The 27,503-nt window shown below is 41.5% G+C and overlaps 2 protein-coding genes across 2 annotated transcripts in view; one reads left to right on the top strand and one right to left on the bottom strand.

The window, feature by feature from the left end:
• Nucleotides 1–8,907, top strand: part of DENND4A (DENN domain containing 4A) — a 56,369-nt gene extending 47,462 nt beyond the window's left edge. The window contains 12 exon segments of the mRNA XM_037396230.1: nucleotides 747–922; nucleotides 1,037–1,183; nucleotides 1,635–1,845; nucleotides 2,102–2,299; nucleotides 2,301–2,342; nucleotides 2,344–2,361; nucleotides 2,871–2,921; nucleotides 2,923–2,998; nucleotides 3,668–3,803; nucleotides 3,805–3,846; nucleotides 4,830–4,894; nucleotides 5,095–8,907. Coding sequence (XP_037252127.1) covers nucleotides 747–922; nucleotides 1,037–1,183; nucleotides 1,635–1,845; nucleotides 2,102–2,299; nucleotides 2,301–2,342; nucleotides 2,344–2,361; nucleotides 2,871–2,921; nucleotides 2,923–2,998; nucleotides 3,668–3,803; nucleotides 3,805–3,846; nucleotides 4,830–4,894; nucleotides 5,095–5,231 — 1,299 coding nt within the window. The 3' untranslated portion in view covers nucleotides 5,232–8,907.
• SLC24A1 (solute carrier family 24 member 1) lies at nucleotides 8,570–27,144 on the bottom strand. The gene is given in 13 exon segments (XM_037396231.1): nucleotides 8,570–10,268; nucleotides 10,271–10,303; nucleotides 10,306–10,323; nucleotides 10,326–10,435; nucleotides 11,078–11,246; nucleotides 12,111–12,207; nucleotides 12,572–12,772; nucleotides 13,427–13,524; nucleotides 15,383–15,469; nucleotides 21,383–21,491; nucleotides 22,496–22,555; nucleotides 24,345–25,407; nucleotides 26,977–27,144. Coding segments are annotated over 12 exon segments (2,022 nt in total). The 5' UTR covers nucleotides 25,263–25,407; nucleotides 26,977–27,144; the 3' UTR covers nucleotides 8,570–10,146.
• Nucleotides 27,145–27,503: the final 359 nt, after the last annotated feature.

The following is a 27,503-nucleotide window of genomic DNA, read 5'->3' on the forward strand; positions in this document are numbered from 1 at the left end:
TGTTTAAAGTGAAGACAGCAAGTCTTTAATGGCACTGTGCATTTAAAAACAGAGAACAGATAACTAGCTATTTACTGTTGTACCTTCTAGTAAGATCATTTTGCTTTTCAGTATTACGCTGGCTTTGGGTGACTTTTTTGTTGTTGTTGTTTCAGTGGATTTGGATTAATGACTGGTCATTTTCATCTTTTATCCCCCCTTGTTTCTATTATACTGGCCATCACTACAAAAGAGTGTTTAAATTCTAAGAATAACTTCTGTAGTTGCATAAATATTTCTGTACTATTATGTTTGCAAACAGATTACTAATGACTTGTTAATAAAAATTTTATTGACTAACTGGCTGGTTTTACTCTGGGAAGCCATAAAAGAATCACCTAACCCAATTAATTAAAGTATATTTATTTCATGAGCATAGTTCCAGATCCCAGTCTACTTGCCACAATAGAACAAAGACCTGCATTTAATACATTTTTCAGACAGTGCTCATTCCAGTCAGTTGTTATATCAGCCTATCTGCTAATGCAGTTTGGATTTAAGATTTATAGTTGTTCCAAAATGCTTAAGTTTAAACCCAAATGTTCCAACCTAAAGCCTGGGGCTAGATATGTGACTAAACTTGTATGCAAGTGGTGAGTAGCATTCATCTAAGGGCAAAGATTCTGGCTACAATTTAAACTGCTTTGTAAAAGAAGGGTAGTTTTGAGAATGTGTTACAGTGGAGTTGTGTTATCTGCTGTATGCAGGTCCTCATCTCAAGCTGTTCACGATGTCGAACTTGTGACTGTTTGGTTCATGATGAAGAAATCATGGCAGGTTGGACAGCAGATGATTCAAATCTCAATACCACGTGTCCGTTCTGTGGCAATTTATTTCTGCCTTTTTTAAGCATAGAAATCAGAGATCTTCGGCGACCTGGACGGTAATAACATTATTTGAATTTTCCTCAATTTTGAATGCTTGTAGTATTTATTGCTTGTGAAGCGTTTATAGTTTGGTCTTTTTGTATAATAATAAGCTTTTGCTTTCCCTACAGTTATTTTCTGAAGTCCAGCCCTTCTACAGAAAACATGCAGTTCCCATCACTTTTTTCCAGTCAGAGTGGGAAGTCCTGTAACACTGCAGCTACTGTTGGCCTTGCTACATCTCTAATGTCCGTTCAAGAGGATATAAATTCAAACAGGTAAACCTGCATTTTCTGCATAGAAATTATTCAAGTTCTCTGTCAACATGCATGTATGTTTTATCAACAGAAATAAACTTTGTAAGATACTCTCTGAAGAGGAGAATTTGATTTGAGAGAAGATCTCCTTGCTGCCTCTTCCTTATCTCAGAGTTGGCCTTGGCCACATCATGTTTTTTCAGCATGGTGTTTGCCATTTCATCCCTAATGTAAAAATTCATGTAGGCATCTGTAATTCTGCAAATTTTATGAACTCTTCTTAGGACGTTTGTGTTCATTATCAGTGCAGGGGGGAATAAAACTTGCACTGTAACATGAACAAGTGTAGTAGCTGACAAGGTAAAATTAGAGATGTCAGATCAATTATTTCCAGTTTATTTCTGTCTGCGTACATGTTTGAGCAAAAAGCTGAGATTCTTAACTTTTTTTTTTCCTCCCCTCCCACTCCCAGCAAATCTAAGCAGCATGACAATATTTGTGCCAGAAGTATCCAGATCCCCTCAGGAAGAAGACAAAATACCTCTGGGTCAGAATGTACAAGTCACCCTGTAGCAAGGAGTATCAGTACTTTTGGTCCGTTGGCAGAAGATGAGAAGGAAAACCAGAAGATCAGCCATATCATTCCTACTGGTAGCCTGCCTGCTACTTTACAAGGACCAACAGTGTGTAGTTTTTCTACCTTAAATGTCTTTTTTTTTTTTTTTTTTTAAGTGTATGATACATTAGAGAAATGTGAAACAGCATTAATATAGTAACAGAATTAACCATCCCAAATTAGGAGAATACTAGGGTTTAGTATTTAAACTAATACTAGTTTTAGATGTCTTATGTGTGTCACAGGGGAACAAAAGCTTCATTAAAACTTTGTAAAGCTAGTTACATTCCAACTAATGGCATTTTTTTCTGTTTTTACCATAGGATTCCTTGGGCCTAGAATGGCGCTTACCTAGTCCTGATCCTATAACGGTTCCTTATCTCAGTCCTCTCGTGGTCTGGAAAGAGCTTGAGAGTTTATCTTGAAAATGAGGGGATCATGCAATAACGGTGGCAGACTTTGTAGATCATCATCCCATTGTGTTTCTGGAACTTTTGGTGTGGTATTTCAGACGCTTGGACCTTGCCCAGCAATTTACCAGGATTAATACTTTCTCTGAGCACTGTGTAATAAAAACTCCAAGGTATGAAATCAAATAGGAAATACTGATGTATGAGGGATACTTGCTTCCCCATATGGGAAAACATCAGATAATTCAGCTAACTCAAGTGTCTTACAATATGCTGTGCCCAGTCCTGAATTTCTAAAGAATGTGTCAGCTGAAGGAACAAATGCCTAACTCCCGAACTTGGGCTCAGCAGTACTTGGATGGGGAAAAGTGTTTTAGCTCTTACTCGTCACACTATGATTTGTGATCCACAGTTTACAAGAAGATTAGTTGGTTTTGTTGCAGTTTTACTAGTTAAGCAGTTAGCAGGAAGTTTTGATTTTAGGGATATAGGAAGATACACAAAGTAATCATTTGCTGTCACTGATACCCTGTTCAGATTAGCTTTCTCTGACTTTACAGCAGTTTTCATAGTACAGCTTTTTACCAGAAGGCCTATAGATGTTGAAGATGTATTTAAATACAGAAATCCCTCTATCATGACTTTGTAATAAAATACTTTATGTATGCATTCTCCTGTTCAGATTCCACGAAACTGTATGTCGGAGGACAGTAAATATGTTCTCATTCAGATGCGTGTGGGACAATATGAAATTGCATCAGGATCCAAGGCAGCCTCTATATATTTTGTGGAATGCTCAGAGTAAGCTTTGTTCTTGTGGGTTTTGGTGTTTGTTGTTCTTTGTTTGTTTGTTTTAAAGAATAGTTTTAATTTTGAGCAACTGAAGATGGTGTTTGAAATAAGATGTCTTTGTGGATAGTATCATGCAGGGTACATAACTGATTTTTTTGATCATACTACTTTTTGTCTTGCAGGTCAAAATCGCACTCTTTTGTTGAGAGTGAGTGTTCAGTTTGGTGTTGCTATGCTAAGTTTGTGTGACTTGTTTTGGGAAGGAGGGTGGTTGTATAGCAGCAAACTGCTTGAACCGAGTTTAGTTTTCCAGCATATCACTTCCAGTCATTGACCAGTATCTCCAGTGCTTTTTCTTCATTGGGAAGGGAGAAGTAAGGGGGAATATGTTCAGTGATAACACTGAACTTATATTGGCAATTCATCCACTTAGCTTGTTTCTTATTTTTAGAGTTTGCTACAAAGAATTCTGTTGCCAGTGTTGGATCATGCCTGAAAATAGCTCATGACCCATTACAGCTGTTGCCTTTCTCTCTTTGTGCTTTTGTTCTTATGTTGATATTATTTTGATTTGATGTTTATTGTTCTTTTGTTCACTACATGTATGTCAACGTTTTCACAGTTTGCTTAGCCTCCCCACCTTTCTTTAACAACTTCCCTTGCTACACAAAGAATATATTCTTATAGCATCGCTAATGTTTTTCAGCCCAGAATACCCAATGGTCCATTTATTGCAAAAAGATGATGACTCTTTTAACCAGGAGCTCTTGAGAAGTATGGTGAAAAGCATTAAGATGAATGATGTGTACGGACCAATGAGTCAATATGGAGAGACTGAACAAATGGCCACATATTAAAAGACAGCGGTAAGATATGAACATGCTTAACTGGAGCAAAGCTGGACCAGTTGGACCTTCCTGTTGTAAGGCTATTGTAATATGACTTTTTTTCATGGTGCGTGTTTTAAAGAAGAAAGCACTGCTTTCAGCAGTGTTCTCAAATTTATCACCAGTCTAGTAAATATTATTCTTTTCTGTGATAACTTTCACAAACTTATTTTAGGAAGAAAAAAACTGGAGAAAAATATTTTGCACTCCTTCCTTTCCCCTTTACAGCCACCTTTTTTTTTTTTTTTTTCTTCTTACCTCTGAACAATGGGAAATCAAGTAGGGACTGCTATGTTTTGTTACTAAATGTTATTTTTATATTGGTGGGTTTGGTTTTTTTAAATAACCTTGCAGTTGTGTGTGAATATATTGTATATATAACTTGTTCTAGAGTGTATAGGTGAGTTTTTTTGTCTGTTTAGTCTCCTATTTAGACTATATAATAGTCTCCTATTTAGAAAGTTTTTTTCATTAGCGGTGGAATTAATGAAAATTATTTCCTATGATTTTCTACTTCTTGCCTGGATTTACTGATTTTTATTTGTAATAGGCTATATAGCAGCCTTTTCAATAGCTGGAGTGTTGACAAGATCATTTGATAGTCTGCCTGCTTTTTCAAGATAATGTGGATGTGGAAAAGCAAGCTCCTTACTTGTTACATTTGGTGGGATTTGTTTGAGTGCCTTAAGTGCATGTTTCACTCTGCATCCATTTAGTGCAACTTCCAGCACAGCAGTGGACACCTTAAGGACCTACCACAAATGATGTCTATATGTGGGGAGTCCAGGGCATTCTCCAGGGGTCAGAAGTGACAGCATTTTGGAGGTGGTAGTCAGGAGTTGTGTTCAAAACGGCACTTTTTAAAAAAGTTATCTTTAAATGCCTCAAACTGTTTTTAATATAAATTGTTTTGTGGTTTATTATTGCAGTATATAAATTGACATTTCTTTTTACAATTTCAGGAGCCTTTATAGGGAAATACTATTTCTTTCACTTGTTGCCCTAGGAAGAGATAACATTGATATAGGTAAGTTTTATAAATCATTCAGATAAGCATAGATGATGAATGTATGCAAACTAGTTTTTCAGCTTCCAAAAAGAAGTAGATTAGATGTGTGCCATTCTGTGTAAGCGCTGAATAAAATGGACTTGCTTAGTCATTGTCACTGTATTTGGGTTGTGGTTTTAAGAACAGTATATAGAAGGGGTTTTTTTCTATTTCTGCAGATGCTTTTGACAGAGAGTACAAAATGGCTTATGATCGTCTCACAGCTAATCAAGTAAAGAATACTCATAATTGTGATAGACCACCAAGTACCGGAGTGATGGAATGCCGAAAGATTTTTGGAGAACCATATCTTTAAATATACCTAGATATAGAGGTGATACCTATGACGTATACCTGTGTAAAATAACCACTTCAGTCACAAGGAACATCTCAGTCTTCAGTGTTCAAGAACATATGTACGAACATACTGTGGTGGAAGGCCTTGGAAAAACTAGGCCTGTCTGCAGTTGTGGAAACGGGCAGAGTGAGAAATGGGCCAAATATTATTTCCCTTGTCCTTTCTGCAAATCAGTGTGTAGAAAGGAAGATTCTAAACAAAATCAGTTCTCTAACTTGGGACAATATATTATAGTTCCCTTCTTAAAAAAAAAAAAATAATAACAGGTGGACAGAAACAATGCACTGAAACTAATGTGAGCGAAGTAAATTCTTCAAAATCTATTGTTTACATAGAATATTCATGATATGAAGAGCATACAAAGTTGTATTATACATATTTTAAATTGTTTATAGTAAGTTGATATTTTTTAATTTTTTTAAATTACGGAGTGAATTTTAAATGGACTTGCTGCATAAGCAATACAGTGCTATTTTTTTGCAGTACATGCTATTTATAGTAACTCGTCCAGTACTTTTTGAGAGGATGATTTTGTTTTTAAAGCAGAAAATGTTACCTTCACCTAGACAGTACCCTAGATACAGGATTTCTCTCATGCACACATGGAAAATGTGTTACCACAGCAATCAGAAGGAGGTTATGGTAAGCTTCTGTTAAAAACTCTTTAACGAACACACTGATGTCTCTGTAAAACACTTTGTAGAAACCCTCCTGTTCCTCTCCTGTTCCTTTCACTCCTCACTCCCTCTTAAAGAAGAAAGCATATTGAAGAGTCTACAGATTATGGTTATGGAATCAGTCCCTCTCAGCTGTTGTATTTGTTAATGTGACCTCATACAGATGTAATACAAAGCAAATGACAGCCTGCAAGAGGTCTTCATAAACATGCAGTGTTCAGAGTCTGGTGGATGGTTTTGAAACACACTAAATATGACACGTACATAATGCTAATCCAAAGCTTTAACTAAAGTACATACAGCAGACTTGCTACAGGGAATATATAGGAATGTAACTTATTGGGGCATATGTTGCATAATTAATGTACTTAGAATGTTTGGTCTCTCTTTCACAGGCAAAACTAACTTTTCTTTTTTCTGTGAAGAAAAGCGCTATGTCAGTCCTTGTGTGGAGTCATGGCTTTTCACTCCTGTTTTCTTGTTCTAGAGATTTAAAAAAATTGTTCTGTGCTTTCATGTCACATAGCAACTCCTCACCAGAAGGTAGCTACAGAGAAAATATCAGAAGTCTTGTTATGGAGGTGGGAAAACAGACATTGATTGTATAGAACACCCTAAACCAGTTAAACCATGCTTTAACAAACGCTTTATTTTAAGTAATGTTAATGTTTTCCATTCTAATTTCTGTTGATTGTTGCTGGTTACATACTTCTAAATATTCAGCTGTTAAATTAGATTTTATATTTTGGTCTGCCTACCAGCAGATATTTTTAAAAATCTGTTTAGTTTGCAAGTGTAATAATACAGCAATATTTAGTTAGGCAGAAAGGAGATAAACTTTTTAAAGCTCACATTTACTTTATTAAATGAAATAGCGAGCCTCTTAAAGGCTTAGATGAGAAGCGATGCTGCTATGAAGCTCTATGTAACCTCCTCCCAGACCTCTGTAAAGTAGTAAGAAGGTGCTGCCCTAAGGAGAAAGGATTTAAAATTTTTAGAGCTGCAGGTATGTGCTGATGATAATTCCAAGATGCAGTCTTGTTGGATACAGCTTTCATTGGGTAATACCTCTTCTCTAATTTGCTGCTAATTATGTAGCTGACCTTTTTGAAAGCATCCTACACACACCCTGAGGTGAAGCTAGCAATGCTACAGTTACCAACATTTTTCACATTTAATTTATTTTAACATTTTGTGATGCTTTCTTTTGTACTGCCACGCTTGTGAAGTATTCTTCATGCATGAAATATAGCTACTTTTTTCACCCAAGTATGTGGTAGGCAGTGTGTCGGTGTAGGGTGGATACATACCCCCTTCATCCTTCTGAGCTATTGTGAAAACACCACGTTATTTTTTAACATACTCATTGTAAGTACCTATTAGTGTGCGTGTATGGCTCTGTACAGTAGGTACACTGTATTTACCAAGTAAAAGTTGCATACAGTAGTTGCTGTGTGTATAAACTCACACATGTTTGCGCCGTGTACAAGGTAGTGATGCGAGCTCTTTGCAGTTCTGTTGCCCATGCCATTTCCCACTTGGGGCAGCCACTGTTTTATAGGACCTTCAAGCCGTGAAGGAGGGCAAGTGCTTTTTCCAGAGCTGCTGTGGTGTGTTAGAGGTACTGAGCTATGAAGGAAGCTTCACGCTTCCTATTTTAGTCTGGCTGAAGCGACTGAGCCTGGTCTCTAACCACCCCTCACTTACTAGGACGTAACACTGCATCTGCGTGTGCTAGCACAGGAAGAGATGCACCACTTGTAACACGTGGCCCACTTTCTCCATCCTAGTCCCAGCTTTGTTATAAGTACTTCCAGCTGTCTTTGGACTTACAAAGCCAACAGGTTTGCCACTTCATTCAGATATCCCAACAGTCCTGCCAGTATTTCAGAGGAGTATATAGTGTACCATGGAAAGGATTGTATATGCATCCTTCAGACAAACAATTTCCCTGTGTCCTTGCATCCTCAGAGTGGCACTCCTGAAGCATTGCTGGCGTTTATTTGGGTGTGCTTTTAAATTACTGTATCATGTAGTAGTTCATCAAGTGAAATCATTATACCTAATGAATTGTTTCATAAAGTCTGTTGCAAGTCAGTCCACTGTAGAAGTACTATAATAAAATATAGTTGGAATAGTGATATACTTCAAGTGGGAAATTTTTCCTCGTTCAAGTCATAATGTTCAAAACGTAGGTCCTGAGGTGGATAATTTTTAAGCATCATACAATTCAGTGTTGAAACAGTTTTCAAATCTCACTGTCCTTTATTAGAAAAGCAATTTGACTATATTTTCCAGTACCACAAAGATGGATAAATGAAATATTTGAGACGTATTTTCAATTTAAAATTTTGTATGAACTGAATTTTCTCCTTTTGTGTACTAAATAATGCTTACATCAAAAACCTTAAACAAAGGTTTTACATTTGCAGTGCAATATATATTTTGCTTTATGTATGGTTCCACTGGAATAATTATTGGAGATGAAATACTTAAATGTGAATAGAAATTGTGCTGTTTCTCTGACACTGCTAACTGTTTCCCATTTTGAGAAGGTTTGCTGTTGGTACAGTTACAGCCTGATGAATTAGACCTCCACTGGCAAATTAAATGATTTGTACCCGAGAAAGAGAAAATTCCTGCACGTAAAATCTTTGTATAACAAACGGGAGATGCAAATAGTAATAATAGAGAGGGGTATTTCTGGATATTATCTCACTGGGATTTAAAAATGGTACTTTGTTAGTCTGCAAGCAGCACTTTTTAAATGAATGGTTGTAGATTTGTAAATATGTAATGTTTAAATTTTATTTACCAAAAACCAGTATGTTGGATGTTTGCTTTGGTTTGTAGTTCCTTCAAAATATGCAAAGTCAGTGTTCACAATGTTAAGGTTTTTTTCTGTCTCATCCGAAAAAAGAAGTTTTACAGTGAGTCAATAAAAAGCTTAAAACCTATCCTGTTATTTTCATTAACGTTTTATTAGATGGCTGAGAATGACAAATGTCTGCAACTCTGAACTAGGTTGTTTGCTCACATGAGGCATTGTTAACAATAAACCTTTCAGGTTTGTTGATAGTTGATGTCAGTGGCATTTTTTCATAGTGGTTATGTAGAAGACAGGGCTAACTACATGAGTTAGTGCTGGATATAATAATCTGTAAATTTCAGAGATTAGTGGCGGGATGAAAACAAGACTCAAGGAGTTCAACTTCTTGCAGTATTTCTGATTCCTGGTTTTTATTTGTTTCTGATTTCTGGTTTTTATTGGTGGCAATGTGATATTCTAACCCCAGATATGTTTAGCCTCATTACAGTAAGATGTAAATCCGTGTGACATCACACTTGTACTGGTGGCACTTGGTGTAAATTGTAGGGATTGTATTGCAAGATCAGGTACAGATTTAAAAGGGGCCGTACGGGTAGCTTTCAGGATTGCTCCGCAGCTCTCAAATCCTGTGTTCTTCTGCATGCAGAAATAACTCTTACTGCTTTGCTTTTCCCTTGAAAACCGTAGAATTCCATTTCCCATGGTCTTAAGAGGGCCAGCAAAAAGCATTTCCCCTGAAGCGCATCACGTTGTTCTGTGTACGCTTTCCTGGAGCACCAGCTGCGTGTGCTTTATAGTGGCATTCACGGAAAGGATGAAAACTACCTCTGCACAGGGGAGTCATGGCAAACAAGCTGTAGCACAAACGGTGGGAACTGCTGTGCTCTCTGCTTATATGCAGTTTGAGGGAGTTCACTTCGGAGATGCAGAATGCGTGCCTACCCAGTGATTTTAAGCAGAGTAGTTGTCTAAAGACCTCTACGGTGTGCCTTATTCCATTCCGCCTGAAGTACCATTCATTGATTTCGGCGAGTTTGGGCAGTTTAAGTAGTTTAGACTGTGTTCCTGAAAATATTTCTAGAGTGAGGTAAATATGTGTGCTGAAAATCAGGGTCCATAACTTGAGGGAATCACCATGGCTGGAAACTTCATGCATCTATATCCTGTCAGCCTTTCCGTGAATGCCTAAACATGTATGTTGTTTGATACCGGCCACTTCATTATCTGATCTTTCCTGATCCTGAAGAAAAATAGTAGAGGCTGACATACCACTTGAAATTTTTTTTTTATTAGTATGGTTAAGATACTTTATCTCAGTAAGTTTGTTATAATCTGGTTGCTTTTTTTCAGTAGAACAATTGCTACCTTAAATCCCGTTTGGTCTGATGTCTGCGTACATACAGCCTGGAGCATCCAATGTCATACAGATACTGGCAGATATTATCTTGTCTTCTAACATCACACGGATGACCAAGAACACAAAGTAAGCGCAAACATAGTGAAACCCAGTAGTTTGTTCATTTCCATTTACATGAAGCAAGTGGATAGTCACAAATAGGAGCATGAGAAAAAGGAGAACAATTGCACAAAACAAACCATTGCTACTGACTGCAACTGGACTGAGCCCATTGAAGACAGAATAAAGGAACCAGGAACTGGCAACTGCAAGTAAAGGAAAAGTAATTGAAACAAATGTTCTAAGGCAGTTCATTTTCTGCATTGTACTAAGCAATTTTTCCAGACTGTTACAGAAAAAAAATGCATGATTGCATTCAGTATAACTTAGCATAAATCTAAAACTGATGTTGTCACGTCAAAAACTGCATTTGGATAATACTTGCGCTATTATAATGCAATCCAAGAATCTAAAAGGGGTTTTACCAATAATACCTATGAATTAAGTGTCTTAGCAGCTATAATAAGAAATAGGTCTGCATACTTTATTGATGAAAGATACAGGTGTAGCTACGGAGCCTGATTGCACGGATCTGAATGGCTCTGGGTGACTACAGATAAGTATCCTGTCTGTGAATCTTTGATGTTACCCAAAGATTTGTTGCATTTTTATCTTGAAAAAGCAGTAATTTTCTGTTGATTCAGAATTGGGTGGAAATGGTGGACTGACATATAAAAATCTGTCTTTCATGGCTGGGTTAGGCTTAAAAAAAAAAGGCAACTGGTTGCCCAGCTGCCTGTCATTTAATTACAGCTACGACAAAATTAAGACCATGTTTGAAATACACCTAGCTTTGTGTTTCAGAAGAAATGCAGCTTTTAGGATTGAACCGAATACTCACCCAACAGTGATGTCGAAGATATTGCTGCCTACGGAGCTGGAGACAGCCATGTCACCTAAGCCTTTGCGTGCAACGATGACACTGGTGATAAGGTCAGGGATTGATGTTCCTGCTGCCGTATAGTTAACACCCATAATTGTCCTCTGATATCCCAAGTGTTTCACCAAGCCTATAAACACAAAGAAGTTGGGTAGGACTGTTAGCTTTGGAACGTGGAATTTAATTGCTCTCTGCAGTCTTTTAGGTTTTGTGCCGTATTTGAGTTAAAATATTCTGAATCCCCTTAAAGATGGTAGCATTTTTCTGCTTTACAGGATAAAAAGTTAAATTTAGTAGTGTACATTGATCTCTGATTTGTTCTATAGCATAGGGCACCTGATCACTTGATCATCTGATCTTAGTCTTGCCAAGACTAAAAGCAAGGTCAGGTTGGTTACAGCGCAACTCCTCTGCCTGAAGTTCACCTCTTCTGGATGTCTTCTGCCTCTCCAGATTTAACATCAGCTGTCTTAAGATGTGAGAGCTTAGGGAAATGACAGCCTGTGGATATATAGCATGATCCAGCTGTACTGCAAATGTGCAGTAGATCACTAAATACAAATTGTGGGTGTGATTTTTACAAGATGCAAGTATTATTTCCCAGAATACCAGGTGAACATTAAGGCAGTGGGAGTTGAGATCATTTAGCAGCTTCCAGAACCTGTATTTTCCTAGAATTTCAATTAAGGGGTAATTATGTTCTGCACAGAATCATTCATCAATGAAAAGGCAGTATTAAGACAAATCTTGATGGCACTTTTCCTTTCACAGATGCACAAATTCCCTTGGAAGCTCTCAAAAAAGAATGACTCTTTGTCAAATTGAAAAGAATGAAATTGAAAATCCCCTTTTGGGTTCTAACAAAACAAAGTTTCTACTATTTTGATGGATGACTGCAGCTGTAATTCATCAGATAAAATGCCACAGCAACACTGTTCCCTCTCTCTCCATATACTTGTTCTGAAATAGTCTTGTTTGCAGAGAGAAAATAAACCCCTCACCTGGTGAGCCCACCACACCATGAGGTAAGAGAATACAGCAATCCAGATGATGGATCCAAAAAATGTGATGACAAAGAATTTTTTGGAGTCCTGTTAAAATCATGTTTGAAAAGAAAGAAAAAAAAGAAGTTTCAGGAAAGTTAACAATCTCCCATGAAGAGTATTCACTTGAAACACTTCACTGCAATCAATTGTTTTAACCTGCTCTCTCTAATTGCATTTGGTTTTTGTCAGCTTGATTAGATGACCAGTGGTTGCTAGTCTTTTGTGGCTTATTAAATTCAGTCTCTGGAACTATGCTGTGCTGCAGCTGGGGATCCTGTCCCTCTCCCTGCAGCATTAACAGCACTTATGCAAAGACTAAACATGGAAAAATAGAACTGGTGACTCTTGCTGAGAGGAAATCTATAGTTCAGTTAATGAATCCAGTAGCAGAAGGAAGATAGATTCTTACTGGGTTTCTAACGTCGGGCAGGGTGCTCCAGAGAGGAAAGACAATGGGAAAGAGGAAAAGGTAAATGGCTTGTTTTTTCCTAGTTTCTGGCCATTCAAGAGATAATGGCTCGTCGTTTTCATCATCATCTGTGCTGTCATCATCACTGTCTTCCTCACTCCCAGAGCTGCTGTCTTCTGAGGTGTCACTGTCTGATGAGGACTGTAGATCAGGGTGGGGGAAAAAAACAAACAGTATGTTTTCACACTACCAAGTTGCTGCACAGCAGCATGGCCTTGCCTGGGCAGAGGACACATTTGTAATGTGGCTGAAGGCAGCCACAGCCTCGGTCTTGCTATTGTGGGACAAAATCCAGGTGCGCCCTAGCTGGGTGCCTGTGTATTATGTTAACCAATCTATATCCATTAACTAGAATGAACTTTTAGATGGGTTTTTGACACAAATGCAGCATTTACTGCGCATCCTTGAAAAATCTTTTCTTGTCAGAACAGCTAAATCACATTGACTGAAAGGAGGGATTTGGGAAATAAACCAGAAACATCTACTGGTGAACCCAGGACAGGCAGACGCTCATATCTTCCCTTGTGTTGGAGTATCCATGGGACCTCTGAAGAGTGACTTGAGAAAATACTACATAGTGTTAGTTGGTGTGGCGTTTGGAGCTGATTTATGTTTGCAAGCTGAAATGTTTCAGCTAACACTTTTAACATATCTTACTGCTACACATGCAGTCTATTTATAGTTGCCAGTTAGGGGAAATGGGTTGGGTCCTATCCCAAAAGCTCTAGAGAGGGAAGGAGTACATACGAAGTTTGGTCTGGACTGAGCGCTTGCTGCTTATGGTACTTTCGATACCTGTCCATCTTGCGGTGCATCTGCCTTCTGTTTGTCTTTTCTGGGTTCAGAGTCACTGGCAGGAGTTACTTGAATGGTGTTTGGTGCTGCCTTTTCTGCTAAAAGTGATAAGAAGCAGTACTGGTTTCAGTCACCTTAGCATCAGGTGGTCGCCTTCCCCTTGCTCAGTAGGGAGGTTTGAGGTTTTTCCTACAAAAATTTGTGGCATTTCATGTTAAACCTAGTCTGATTGCTTAGGTTTTGTTTGCCCTCTCTGTCTACCATGGATTGCAATCAGTAAAAGCTGGGCAGAATCTGGCCTGCCTGCTGTAGAATGATACCTTGATGGCTCTGTGACCTTCTGTCTGAAAGTGCTGTGTGGCACATGCCTAACAGGGAAATGCTAATTATCTGACCTACAACTGATGAGTGTTTCTTTGTTTCATTCTGGATTCTGAAGATCTTATTAAAGCCATCCTTAAAAGCCAGAAAGGATGTAAAGTTTTGCTTCCCTGGTGTTTGGGAGTTTTTTTCTAGTAGAGTATGGCATTCTCCAGGGAACTGATACTCTTCAAGGCTTCTGAGAAATGACAGTTATGTGCTGCCAGACTTTAATTTCTAATCATTTGGAATAGTGCTGACACATACAAGGGAATAACTGCAGTGTCCTCTGTGCTAACCAGCATAGCCAGGAGGAACACAGAAACCTCTGTGCAGAAAAGTAGAAACTCAGATAACCCAGAGCAGAGGGGAGAGGAGAGATTGGCTCACTGCTCTGTCACAGCAAGGGCACCTTTCAGACTGCTGCAATTTAGGTTAAGGGACCCCCTCCACATGGTCAAGCCTGTAAAGTCAGTAGGATCATATTATCCCATGAATTGCACCTGGATGGGGTGTTACAGGGTATCTTGCCCTGAACTGGGTAAGCTGACCCAGTGCAGTGCCTCACAACTGCACTAGGGAGCAAGTCTAGAGGAGAGATTTTTAGAAATGCGTGGCTTCAAGGTGTGCCATTTGGGATTTCTGAAACCAGGCCTTCAGAGAGTTCACATGGGATAATTTCAGCCCAAAGTGTGAAACGGCGATAATGTCTTTGGAATGTGCACAGCTCTCTCTATGCACTAACAAAATTTGTGGAACATATCACAGGATGAAAATTCTTGGTTCAGTGAAGTCAACATGGTGTCAGTCACTCACACCAAGAAGGTACTTGTTTCTTAAACCGTGATTTCCCCAAGTTTGGTCTCATTGACATAGGTGAGGTGCAACACTGTGAGGTACTTGGGTGGCTGCTGTACTGCAGCAGGGTGCTTGTGGAGGTGTCACCTTCCACACGAAAGTTTGCTTGTTTTTCAAAATCTCTAGCCTCACTGACAGCACAGACCGAGGTTGTAGCTTGGCCAGCTGCTGCCTCTGAATCAGCTCAGGAAGCCTGTGTATCAGCAGGATATAGAAAAATACAAAAGCTATTAAAAGGGAGGATGCACAGACCCTTAGAATTGATATAGGCAAAGTCAGTGCGGCTTTTCTCTCTGGAGGAATCTTTTGTGCTCTTCTGCAAGTGTGCCAAACTTCCAAGCTAAAATGAAAGTACTTTGTTTTAGTGAACACCTCATTTGCAAGGTCTACCAAAGACCAGCAGTGTGGCAGCACCCAACTGCTGCCTGTAATGGCCTGATTTCCCCTCTTCCACCCTTCTGGTGGCAATTTATGCTACATCCTTGTAGCGCTTTCTGTTTGGATGCTATCTCACTAACCACTCCTAGGCTCCTGTGGGGATGGTTTTTATTGCCCACTGTTAGTGTATATCGATTGATTTCTGCTGCATTATTATAGCAGCCATCTGTGACCAGCAATAACAGAAAATTTGTGTTAGACCATAGTGTTTCTTTGCCAGCCCTTGGGTGTCGGGTGCTGGGAAGGTGAGGGATTGCAGCACACAACTAGGCAAACAGCACTGACTCTTCTTGCACTCACCTTCTGGTTTTGATCCTTGTCCAGCCAGAGTCTCTACTTTGGCCTTGGCTATGTGGCTCAGGATGTCAACCCTGTCTTTAAATTTTGCTGTGGGTGAGAAGGATGCGTTCATCAGCAGCTGCCAGCTATGCAAAGGCCCCCTTTACCCGCCTCCCCCCAACACACACACACTCTTGTCCCTTTCCTCTTGCACGGGTTGCAGTCAGCACTGACTTGTGAGTCACCTTTCTGGCTGTGGCCCTGGATTCTGGCTGCTGCTTGTTGATCATAGCTGTTACATTTAAATGCTTAGTACTATGGCAATTATGCCAGCAGTCTGACATGGAACCGATACTTTCATATTTAAAAGAGAATCAAGAGGGAATGGAAATCTTTTCCAGTTCAGTAATACAGAGGATATCTGTACTTCGTAGGAAGCAAATGCAGAAAGAACAGAGGAGCAGTTTCAATGCAATATCATTTTGTTCTAAAAGGGCTGTTGATTTTTTTCAGGCTAGATTGTGTGCAAGCTAAAAATGAAAGCTTCCTTCTGACATGTGGCTGTTAAAGAGGCTTTACTGTGCTGCTTGCAGCCTGGCGACCTGATGGTAAGGAAAAATTAAAACCTTTTGCATTCCCATTAACTGGAAAAGTACTGATTTCTCTAAGTACGAATGAGTGTCTCCCCTGCTGGACTTGATTTAAATTCCTGGTATCCAGGTTCAACATGACCCAGGCTACCCGAGAGATCATCTGCACCAGTGCAGTGTCCAGTACTGTATTTCTGGGACTGCTGACTTTCACTGTAAACTATGCTCTGCTCCGCTGAGCTGCTTTATTATTGTTTTACAGTGAGTTGTGAAACAGTGTGCGTGTCTTCAGTTAGATGTTGTGCTCAAATATCTTAACTCCTGCTCTCATTAAAAGTGAGCAAATCATTGGCTCAAAGAAAAGCTTCATTTTGCTCCAATCTATATCCTCTAGTGAGCTGCCTACCCATTGACGTGGGTTGCAGGGTTTGCACGTGGACAGTAGCCACAAGAAATTGGCCATGTTATGCTTGGCTTGTGTGCAGGGCTGTAAATTAATTTCCTCTGAAAGTTTTATCACATCAATTTAATCTACTATCCTGTTGACTATGAAACCAGAACTTGCTGTTGTCTTTTGCCTCAAGGGCAGGCCCTGTCACTTTATTAATCACCATGATACTGAGTTAATATATATAGCAGGTCCGAGGCCTTGAGCCCTGCAGGCAGATTCTGATCTGAACCTTGTGAAAATCAGTAGACTCTGGTATATGTCCAATAACTGGGACCAGCTCAGACATTAAGGACTCTGGGGTGATTCCTGTTACCATCTGACAGAAACATTTTTCACCAACTGGGATTTCCAGTGAACATTAGAATGGCTGGACAGAGATGAAACAATGAGCTCTTCTCCATTAGAAGGCTGGCTGGGACTAAGGAGCCTGACTCTTCCATGCTCCTTGTCAATATTGAAGCCTACCATGGGGAATGTGAAGCGCTTTGCTTCGTTCCCTTCAGCTGATGCTCAACATAAGCATACCCATTGGTGCAGGACAATGAAGAGGTGACCTTTTGCTCCCAGTCTGCTCTAACCACTGCGCAATGCATCTTTCTGTTCAGCTTTTCCCAGAAGCTATTGCAAAAGCTTCTGTCAGCAGGGTCAGGGCGGTCAGGCTCAGCCTGAAAGAGATTATATAAATTCAAGCCCCTGGCTTCTTGCCCTTCCCTAGGCTGCAGGCTGTGAGCGCCAACCTGAGCGATGCCTGTGAGCATCTCTCTGTCAGGATAAACAGATTAGGTCCAGGCCACTATCCAGTTCTCATGAGATCAGCCTCATTTAAAAAGGTGTTAATTCCTCTGACACGCAATTCATGCAGGGTGGGCTGAGGCTGGAGGAAGAGCTGGCTATAAGCTGGCAAGATCTGCAGGTCAGCATGGGGAGGAAGGATATCTGTCAGCTCAGCCCTTGCTAGTGCTGGGGATTAGCTGAGCAGGGCAGGGTGCTGGCTGTTTCAGCAGCCAGGGCAGGGTGCTGTGGGTGCTGCGCAGCCCTGGGTGCTCAGCCCTCACTCAGCAGTGCAGTCCCTGGGGTGTTCACTGCTGGTAACTGCCCCCTGGTCTGAAAGCCCATCACACAGGACATGCCTGTGGCCAGGGGCCCTGAGATGCTCTTCAGGAAAATTCCTGTCCTGTGGATTGACAGCATCCCGACTGGATTTAAGGTGGCAGCTGAGCTTCTACCTTTGTTTAGCCCTTATGTTTAATCAATTCTTTGGCACTAATATTTAATCTAAAAGGACTAACTTACAACATGAACAGCAGGAAGGATTTTTTTTCTTTAAAATTTGGCATGAACCTGGAGGATTTGGAAATTCTGCTGTCTAAAAGTAGAAGTAAAAAAAATAATCTCATGATTCCTTTTGCCCCTTTGTATCATAATTCTCTTAAAACAAGTCATTGAATGCTAATGAAACAAGGAGAGGCTGTAGCTGCTTTCAGTCTTCTAGCTCAGCTCTAGCCTGCAACGCTGCCTGCTGCTCTGTTCTGGTCTAATTTCCTAAATCGTTAGCTTGTTAACTGGGGCATACTGAGGGTAGACAGCTCTGACAACCTTGCTGCTGGAGCCTTTTTCTTCATTTAAAAGTAGGCTTCTGTCTTCTTCCTTGTGTGATGAGAGTTCAAAGAATAATCCAATGGTAAAACTGGAGATTCGGAAATGAGAACGTTCCTCAGTCTTTCCAAAATCCTTCCTCCCTTTAATTCCCCAGCAGTTCCCTCTGGTGTCTAACTTTAAAAGATCTCACGCTCTGCTTCTACACGCTTCCAGAGAAAGTGGGGAAAACACCAAAGTTGCTAGAAATTCCTCATTAAAACGAAACAAAACAAAAAAGGCACTTTGAAAATAAAAGCTTCTGTCAAAAACATAATTGAGGATGCAGTGTAAATGTTAGAACATCTAAGTAAACCACCTAGTCTCCTGTAGACAGAGGAGAAGACTTAAGTAGTGATCCCTTCCTAATACAAGGAAAACCAAACATTCTGAACTTAATCCACTGTTCAAATGAGAAATTCTGTTTCACACAAGGGGCATCGCATTAGAAACAGTGAAACAAAGTTTGTTTTTCAGATTTCTACTGTATTTCTAAGTTCTCTGCCTCTGCAGAGATCTGGGAGTTAGTTCTGGAGGCCCAGTGCTGCCAATTTTTCCACATTTTGGGCCTTGCTGCTCTGAAGCTGCTTCTGTGCTGCCCAAATAAAATGCAACTGCAGCAGAAAGAAGGAAACCCTACAGAGATCTTAATTTCAGTAGGTTAAGTTAGGAACTGCTGAGCAATAGTTGGCAACCTTTTTCTTTTGTAGAGTGTTCTTTACCACAGCCTCTAAGTGCTGATGCTACAGGCATTGGCAAGAAGGAACCAAGGACCCTTGAGGAAAGATAAATTGCTTTGGGATCATCTTTTATGTTGCAACCTAATTACAGAAATGTGTCTGGTACAGACAGTGCTGCCCACGCTGCAAAGAGGACCTTGCTGGTGATCAGTGGGAAGCAGGCACCCAGCTGTCCCAAGGGTACCAAAGGGCTGCAGCACTAATAACACAAATGCAGAGCTTGCAGACCTGATATGCCTTGGTGGGTTCAGATTCTTTTTCAGTCATCCTGGGGAAGTCACTTGATCTTTTTGGCCAAGATCTTCAAGGCACTTAGGTTTCTCAGTCCATTCATAAATGATTCATTTTCTCCAGACTCCCTTTCTTTAGGGATAAATTTATCAGGGTAGGGATGCACAGGACCTTGGACACTGGCTCCTTGATTTTGAGTGCTGTGCTGTCATAGCATCGGTAACTTTCTTCATGGGTACCTTTTCTAAGGAGCTGTCTCTGTTCCGACAGTGTTGAGCGGAACAGGCATGTACCTGGGGCAGATTAACCTCAGTGGCATTATTATAGTAAATGGTCTAAGAAATAACAACCTTTTAGAGAGACTAGCCCATCCTCGCACCATCCCTGCTGTATTAGACCGGTAGTAAGGCTATGTATTAGGTGTATGTGGTCACACTCCCATCTAGTGGCTGCCGCATGCAGCGACAGTAACTTAAAAGTCTGGCTGAAAAGAGGGGAAGTTGTCCTTCAGAGAAGATCCAAACTGCTACCCCCCACCCCTACCCTGCCGCCCCCCAGGCCTGTTTATTCAGTATTCACAAGTCGTGGCAATAACAGCCTCTTTAGCGAGGCTAGTGGCTTACAACCGCATTGAAACCCCCAGCAGCGTATTCTGGGCAGAACTGACTGGGGCAGCACTGGAGTGCTCTCCTTGGCCTGGGATGGCAAACCCAGCACACACACGCACACCCGCCCCCAAGTCCTGCTGAGGTCCCAGGGCTTCACCAGGGCACCAGCCTGGACCAGAAAGCCAGGTGTGTGCTGGCCTGGGATGGGCAGATGCTGCACAAAGACATTTACCTCTGTAAATCCTGTACCTCTGTACAGGAAGGTTAAGGAGGTGCTGGAGGGGTCTCTGAGTGGCAGCACTCCCTCAGGTCTGGCACTTTTTGATGCTAAAGGCAATGGCATGTCCTCTTAGAAGTTTTTTGGTTTATCCTTATGCTTTCGATATCACCTTTTGGGGGGACAGGAGGCAAGGGCAGTAGGGCAAATCCTGATGAGTCTGGCTCTTGTTAGGCTACCATTAGTAACGCAATGGGTGCCTTCATGAAAATTTGTCAAAGCAGACACTTATCTGTCTTTCTGTCCTTATCAAGCCTCCTTTGTTCTCTCCATCAGTTTGTGCAACTGGGATTTTGATCTGGAGAGTCCTTTTTGTAACCTCTGTGATAGACTGAGAGGTGTTGATCTGCTTAGCTTCAATCTCTCTTTGAATGCACAACAGATAATCTCTTTAGAACAAGTAGGGCAGTGGAGGTGCAAGGCATGTGCTGAGCTAGGAAAGAAAACCTAAAAAAGTCTTTTTTAATATGCTTCATCATTTCTTGGAAAATGAACCTCCACACTGTGTTTGGATTAAAGTTGATACAAAGCGGCATGTTACAAGTTTGTGTACAAAGACCCTGGGTGCATCTGAAGATGTGGCTTCTTTGCACCCTGGGCAGTTTAAAAGAAGATGTCTTAGTCCTGAGTTGATCAACCCTTGGCCCTGGGGAGCTGCCCCTTGGCTGCAAAGGGCTATGATGATACTGCTGTGTTGCAGGTGGTTTTCAGAGGTGCTTAGTGTTGGTCTAAATCACATACAGATTGGCTTAACCATCATAAATTGGAGCTTGTTGTGTGTTTTAGATCTCAGCTGGGATTTTAACCACTCTCAAAATGGTAATTCTTCAAGGGTTTTAACTTAGTTTTCCTCCTCTTCAGATTTATGCCTCGTGAGGGGCTGTGTGCATAGCTGTGGAGGTGTATAGGTAATGAGCTCTCCATGTGTTCGTTTTCCCATTATAAATGAGACTGATAGGTTGAGCAGCTCTTTCTTGAAAATGCAGTCAACATGGAACGCTACTATTTCAAGACTGGGGTGCAGTATGAGCTAAGAAGATGAAGGAAGATGTGTGACATGCTATGAGGTGGAGGAAGCCAGTAACTCATGTTTGCTGCCCCTGCTATCAGAGAGACAGCAGAAGATGGATGACTGTGGTGATCACCACCACTTGCAGGGACCCCAGCAACAGCAGCTGCTCCACATGCCCTCGTTCCCCCTCATGCAGTAGCTGCCACCACAGCAGTAACCAGTTTGGCACAGGCAAAGTAGATATGTCATTGCCAAAATGTGAGATGTTTGTCCTTGCTGGCCATGTGATCAGAAGGGGTACATCCTGCTGTTGCAGAGCTCCCCCCACCTAACGTTATCTGTGATGCTCATAGCTGCGTTTCAAGGATCAGTTGCTGACCCCCAACACCCTGACATACAAAGGCTGTATTCCCAGATAAACTGCTCCGCGCTCGGGGCTGCAAACCAAAGTCCCGCAGATGTGGAGCATTCACTCACCTTCTGCCAGGGGGTCCAGGGTGTGGATCATGAGCTGGAAGATGGTGCTGCGCATTTGGGAGTTGTGAAGGGAGGCTGAGCTGCTGCCTCGCTGTAAGGCTGTTGCAGGCTATGGGAAGGTACAACGCACCAGTCAATAACAATTTCCTCCTCAAAACATCTCCACCCTTGGTTTGCCTCTGCCCTGAGGATGTGTTTAGATGGAGGCTGATCTCCCCAGCCCAAGGAGCAGCCTCAGCATGGATTTTAAACAGCCTCTGTGCTCAAGTTCACAGGATGGCTGTCAGCACCGACCGTTCACAGCAAGAGACGTGATCTTGAGATAGCAGGCCAGCCTGTCCTTAGGTAAATGCAATGGGCTTGCACGGACTCAGCGTCAATACAATGGTGTTATAAATTATAGTAATCAAAGCATCTAGTGCTTTTAATCATAAACTTGTTAGTAACTCTGTAGGTTTATATGCTGTTTTGAGGTAATGCTACAGTCATGTCAGGTGTCCTGACTTAAAACTTGAAAGCTCTGGTGCTCTGTTCTTACAGTCAACACCAGAGTCCCAATGAGCTTTTGAATTAATCAGTACAGGTATGTTAAGTGCACAGAGGAACAAGCGACATCCACATGAGGAAGCTAACACCTGTAACATTACATACATATGCAGCCACCACATCAGATAGGCCTCTCTGTGCAAAGACAAAGGGTCAGCAATTTAACCAGCAGCAGAGGAATGAGCTCTTCAGGGTTTGCTATGGGGAAGGATACGCCCTACTGACCTCTGCTTTGGGAGCCCAGGAGGAAAACTGGCCATGAAACCAGGTAAGAAAAGTCATGCTCTGAATTTCTCTATGGCTGTTTAAAGCGCAGAGTGAATAGCCAAATCTACTCAGGAAGCCTGAGCTGTCTCAGTTTTTATAAAAATTACTTCGAGGACACAACTCAGCCAGGTGTCCTCTTAAGTAAGCTGTGGATATTGTGCCATGTATGCCTAGTTCTTTACGCAAAGTAGGCTTTGGTCCAGGTTTCTTGATATGGAAGACATCTTTATTCATGACGTGACATGGGGAGGGATTCAAAATACAATGAATTCAGATGCCTGTAAATTTGCTTATACTTACATGCAGCTTCCTCCCATCTGCTGGCTTTGTTCCATCATCTGCAACTGCCCCAGTGCTTTTCTGCATGCAAACAAGAACAAAAAGGATTGAACACCACTACCACTTCACCTGCTTTTTCAGGATCTAATGATAGCTCTCCAGGCTATTATCTGTGAGAACGTGAGAAAGCTAATACAATTGACTCTGCATGGATGCTACTGAAAGAGCTGAAGCCACCTGCCCTCCTTAAAACCATGTGGTGTCCAAGAGAAGCAGGATTCTACCTACAGGATTAATCCTTATTGAGGATGCAGGTACCCAGGGGCAGACTCAAATGGTATCTACCATCTGATTCCTGTTGATACAGGCAGCCCCACACTTCATCCCCAAACATCTGTATCCTTACTCACTTTCTAGCAGAGGCAGAGTGAAGGTTGTTTTGGGTGGTTGTTTTGGGTTTTTTTCCAGTGATCAGCATTACTTCACATACAGTAATTTATTTTTCCCAAGGGTTAGGTCCAGCAGCTCTCTGTCATGCTACTATATCGTAGTGAGAGTTCTCTGTAAACTTAAAGTGCAGGTTGGGGTTTTTTTTCCTTCAGTCTGAAGGGCTGGATTCAATTTGTGATGATTGGTGATGTATGTGTATAGCTGCAGTATCTTGCACATCTATCCCACCAGAATGGAACACATGAGCTTTCAGGACTTCCAGCCACAAGCACTGGCTGAAAGACCGGGAAGAGGAAAGAAAAGCTCTTTCTTGATTCTGCACCACTTCAACTACCCTCACCCCTCTTCCTTTCTTTCCTTAAACTACATAGAGTACCAAGATCAGAAGGGGCAAAGGACACTTGAGTGACAGTGATGCACATCTGACTAGTAAAGCATGCCACTGCCAGAGGACAATTTGAAATCTAGTGGTTTCTGCTTGATGGTTGGCAGTAGCACAGGTCAAGAGGACAAAGAGGTGGTAAGAGAGTTGGGGAGGGACAGAGGAGGAGGAAGTGGGCAGGCACACTCAAAAAGACAAAGTCCCTGGTGTTCTGGAGACCATGTCCTGGCCAAACCTGCTAGTCTGAAAGAGTAGTTGGCCCTGGGGACACCTTCAAATACTGTCTTTGTGTAAGCAGTCAACTCTACCTTCAAAAGACAATGAGTGAAGAGGCCCTGGTCTCAGATCTGGAGTGTGTAGTTACAGCCACAAAACTCGGAGCACCAGCGGCACATAAAACCATCTCTGAGCACACACAGCTGTGGCCAGTGCATGGAAATGGGATTTGGCCATTTCAGTCTTGTTACCAAATGCTGACTGGGAGAGGTGGCAATGGTTGCTGGAGGCTGCCAGATCCCCTTCCGTGCTGCAGACTGGGTAACGAGTGATACCACCAATATGCCAGCAACACGCCTAGCTTCAGAAAGGGAAAAAAAACACTCATCACTCATCTGCAAGAGGCTTGGACAGTGCCTCTTACCAGAAGCCTTTTTTCCCTATGTTCAACGCAGAATTTATCTAGCCTTGCTCCCAGACTGAGAATGTGTTTCTGCAAGTGCTTTTTTTTTTTTTTTAATTCCTCTACAATAACCAAGTAAGCAAAATCCCACACATCTTTGAAAGTAGATAAGCAACTGCAACTGGTATCTTCAGTAACTGCAAGGTTATAACTCCCTTTTAGTGGTGTTACCTAATTTCTTCGAATCTCTATTATCTAGATTGCATTTCCCTCATTTTATAACCATAATTATTGACCAATACCTGTATTTTGAGGTTTTGTTTGAATATGCAATTTGTGAAGGAGATGATGTTTTGTGTTGTGGTTTACCCTAGAACGAATTATTTCCAACCTGCCCTCTGAACAATAAGGATACCAACCTTCCGTATATGCTCTGCTGATGCTGCCTGCACAGCATTTAGCTTCTTGTTCAGCTCCTGCTTCACCCATTGCTCTAGGTACACGTTCTGTTTCATAGTGAATACGTATGTGGCGTAGGCAGTCAGTAAAAGAAGGCTTTCCCACCAATCAATGACACTGTCTAGGAAAAACAGGATGAGCATCAGTAAGTCTACACAGTAGAATGAGATGTCTCTAAACAAGGGCCACCATGTCAGGTAGAGTATCTCCCTTGAGAAGAGGGCACAGGTGCCAATGACAAAGAGGATATTAAACACTGCTGAGCCCACAATGGTACCGATGCCGACATTGCTGTGTGAGATGAAGACACCTATGAGGGAGGTGAAGAGTTCTGGTGCCGATCCACCTGCTGCCATGAAGGTGGCTCCAGCCACATCTTCAGAGATCTGCAGCTTCTCTGTGATCGCTCCCAAAGCAGGGACAAAATACTCATCACACACTATGGCCAAGGCCACAAATACATACATCATGCCAAAGATGTGAAGTACAACCCACCCTTGCCTGCGTTCTTCCACACTGAATAGGTCCTGGGGATATTCTCCCTTGGACTCGTATGGTGGCTTCTCATCTGGGTAGCTTTCACTGACATTTTCACGCTGTGGTGTTTTATCCACTGATGTAGTGATGGGCACAGTTGGCTCAGGATCCACATACACACATATTTTGGGTGCTGCTGTGATATTGCCTTTTATGGCAGTCTTGTTGCTGGAGAGGTCCCTGGAGGTCACTTTGACAGGGTCCACGGGCCGGGGTGCTGTGTGTGATGCTGCAAGGGTAGAGGGGCTGAACTGGAGCTGATAGAGAGAGAGGACCAACACTATGGCAAGCAAGAAAAAGATTCGGTTCTGTTGTAGCCGCCTTCTCCGTGGCAAATGCATTTCCTAAAGGTTCAAAAATCAGAGCCGTGTCCAGAAGCCACTGAAGACTTCTCTTATTCACCACTTTGCACTTATATCCACCATTGGAGTTTCTCGCTGATCTTAAATATCAGGAGTGAAGCTGCATGACACAAAATGCAGAATCCTGCAAAAGAAAAGCTGGTGTAAAAAACAAAGAATTGCAACTTTCCACCACTGACTGAGTGCTTTTCTGTTCTTCAGTAAAAAGAAATGGACTTAAATGAGTAAAGGCAGATCTAGATTCAGCTTTCAGTCTTTTTTTTTTTTTTTTAATGACTGTAGGCTATGCTGATTAATAATCAAAGGTTTGGCTTAATAGAAAGGAGTTAGCTGAGACAGTCCAATCTGAGCTGAATTCTGATTCCACCTAATGCCCACATCCAGGAGCTATTAAGGCTTGTGTTTTTACTTGAGTCGAGTAGTTATTCTGTAATATTAAAAACTGGGTCAGTGTTCTGCAGGAGAAGAGGATATGGCTTCTGCTTCTGTCAAGGAACCTGCTTTAAATTGCTGGAAAAGATGATGCTCTGAAGACAAGATCATGCTGTTAAAATCTCCCTCCTAACAGACTAGTTATTCACCTAAGTAACCTCAACAGGAGGATGAAAACTGCTTAATGGTTCCCAGTTATGCTGCTCCATGGCTCTCCAGCCTTGTACTCCCACAGAATGCAAACCGAGCAACAGTGAGATTTTTTCCTTCAGTTTGAAAAGAGCATGAGGCAGACTTGGTAAACCTGAGGGTGCTGAGCATCCATTTGTTTCTATGACTACATCTTTTCAAGCCTTTCTTTAGAAATCAGAACTGGCAAAGTGGAATTGTAATCATACCTTTTATTAGGGGATAATTAGCATATCTTGCATAATTATTTGAATAGCTTTTAGAAAGGGAGAGAAATTGTAAATGCCAGAGTGACAGACAGAGCCTGCAGCTGTGACAGTATGGAGACAGTGATTCGGGGACAGAATTTACCCCCTTCAGCACTGCTTGAATGTTTTACCTTAGAATACCGCTCTTCATGGATATTTCTTTTTCCCCAGCATGGGAATGTTACATTATTCTTGAGCTGGATGTGAATCACAGTTTTGTAAGCCATTCTCAGATAAACTCTTCATGCAAGTTAGCACACACTTACCATCTTGCATAACACCCAGTGAAGTAATCAGCCTAAATTTCTTGCAAGACAGGCATTATTATCTTCTTTTAAATAGTTGGGAAGATCACTAAGGCAACAGTAATAGAGGGTCATGGGAGTACCTAGATAAATAGATGATATAAGCTTTGCTTTTCATATGTTAAAAGAACATAAACATGCATATGGCAGAACTGCATAATATGCATAACACATTTCACATTATTAGAAAAGAAACTTTCCTAACAAAGATAAGAGTAAAAGGAATGACACAGACAGAAGATGTATGCACACACTCCTATTTCCACACTGTTTTTACTTCTCGTCTCCAAAATGAGCTGCTTAAAAGACCTTTTGCAAGTAGAAACATATTCAAAGCTAGGACCAATTGTAAGAGCTCTCCAGCATTTCCCAACACCTGACTACCAGCCTCTTTGTTTCTCTGGCCTTTTAAATGTAGCAGCCTCTTACAAGCCAGCTCCTGATCAACTCCTTTCTCACTGGCTGGACTGTCTCAGTCATAAGAGAGCTGAAGCAATCAAATGAACCTCCACAGTTTACCTTCCAAAGATGCTGTCCAAGAGGAAGAGGAGTACCAAGGGTTGAGCGTAGTGCTGGAAGCTTCTTTGATACTTAACAGCCAGATGAGAGATGCTGTTGCAGAGAGAGGCAGGTGAAAATGATCCCATTTTCATGATGCCTCTGTTGGCAGAGTTCTAATACAAGAGAGGGTCAAGTGTGAAGGACACATTGCTGGAGGAATAGCTGATCCAGTTTAATACCTGCAGTACCTAAGAAGATTAATTAGTATTGTATAGATTTGGGTCTATCTCTGAAGCTAATATCTTTGTCTGCTACTATAGGTTATTCTCAGTCTGAGGGCAGGCGATTACCTCCATTCAACTATCAGATGAAAGCACCAACTGAGAGACATGTATCATTGTCACAGCACCTAGGGAAGAGAGCAGTGGGGGTAAATCACACTGTTCCTCTGCATGGTGCAGGGGTCACTTGAAACAAGACAACTCGCACATAGCTTCATTTTGAGGCATCTTGTGTGGCTGGCAGACCAGAGAAGCAGCTCTGCT

Source organism: Falco rusticolus, chromosome 7 (genome assembly GCF_015220075.1).
Source record: "Falco rusticolus isolate bFalRus1 chromosome 7, bFalRus1.pri, whole genome shotgun sequence".
Classification (NCBI taxonomy): Eukaryota; Metazoa; Chordata; class Aves; order Falconiformes; family Falconidae; genus Falco; species Falco rusticolus.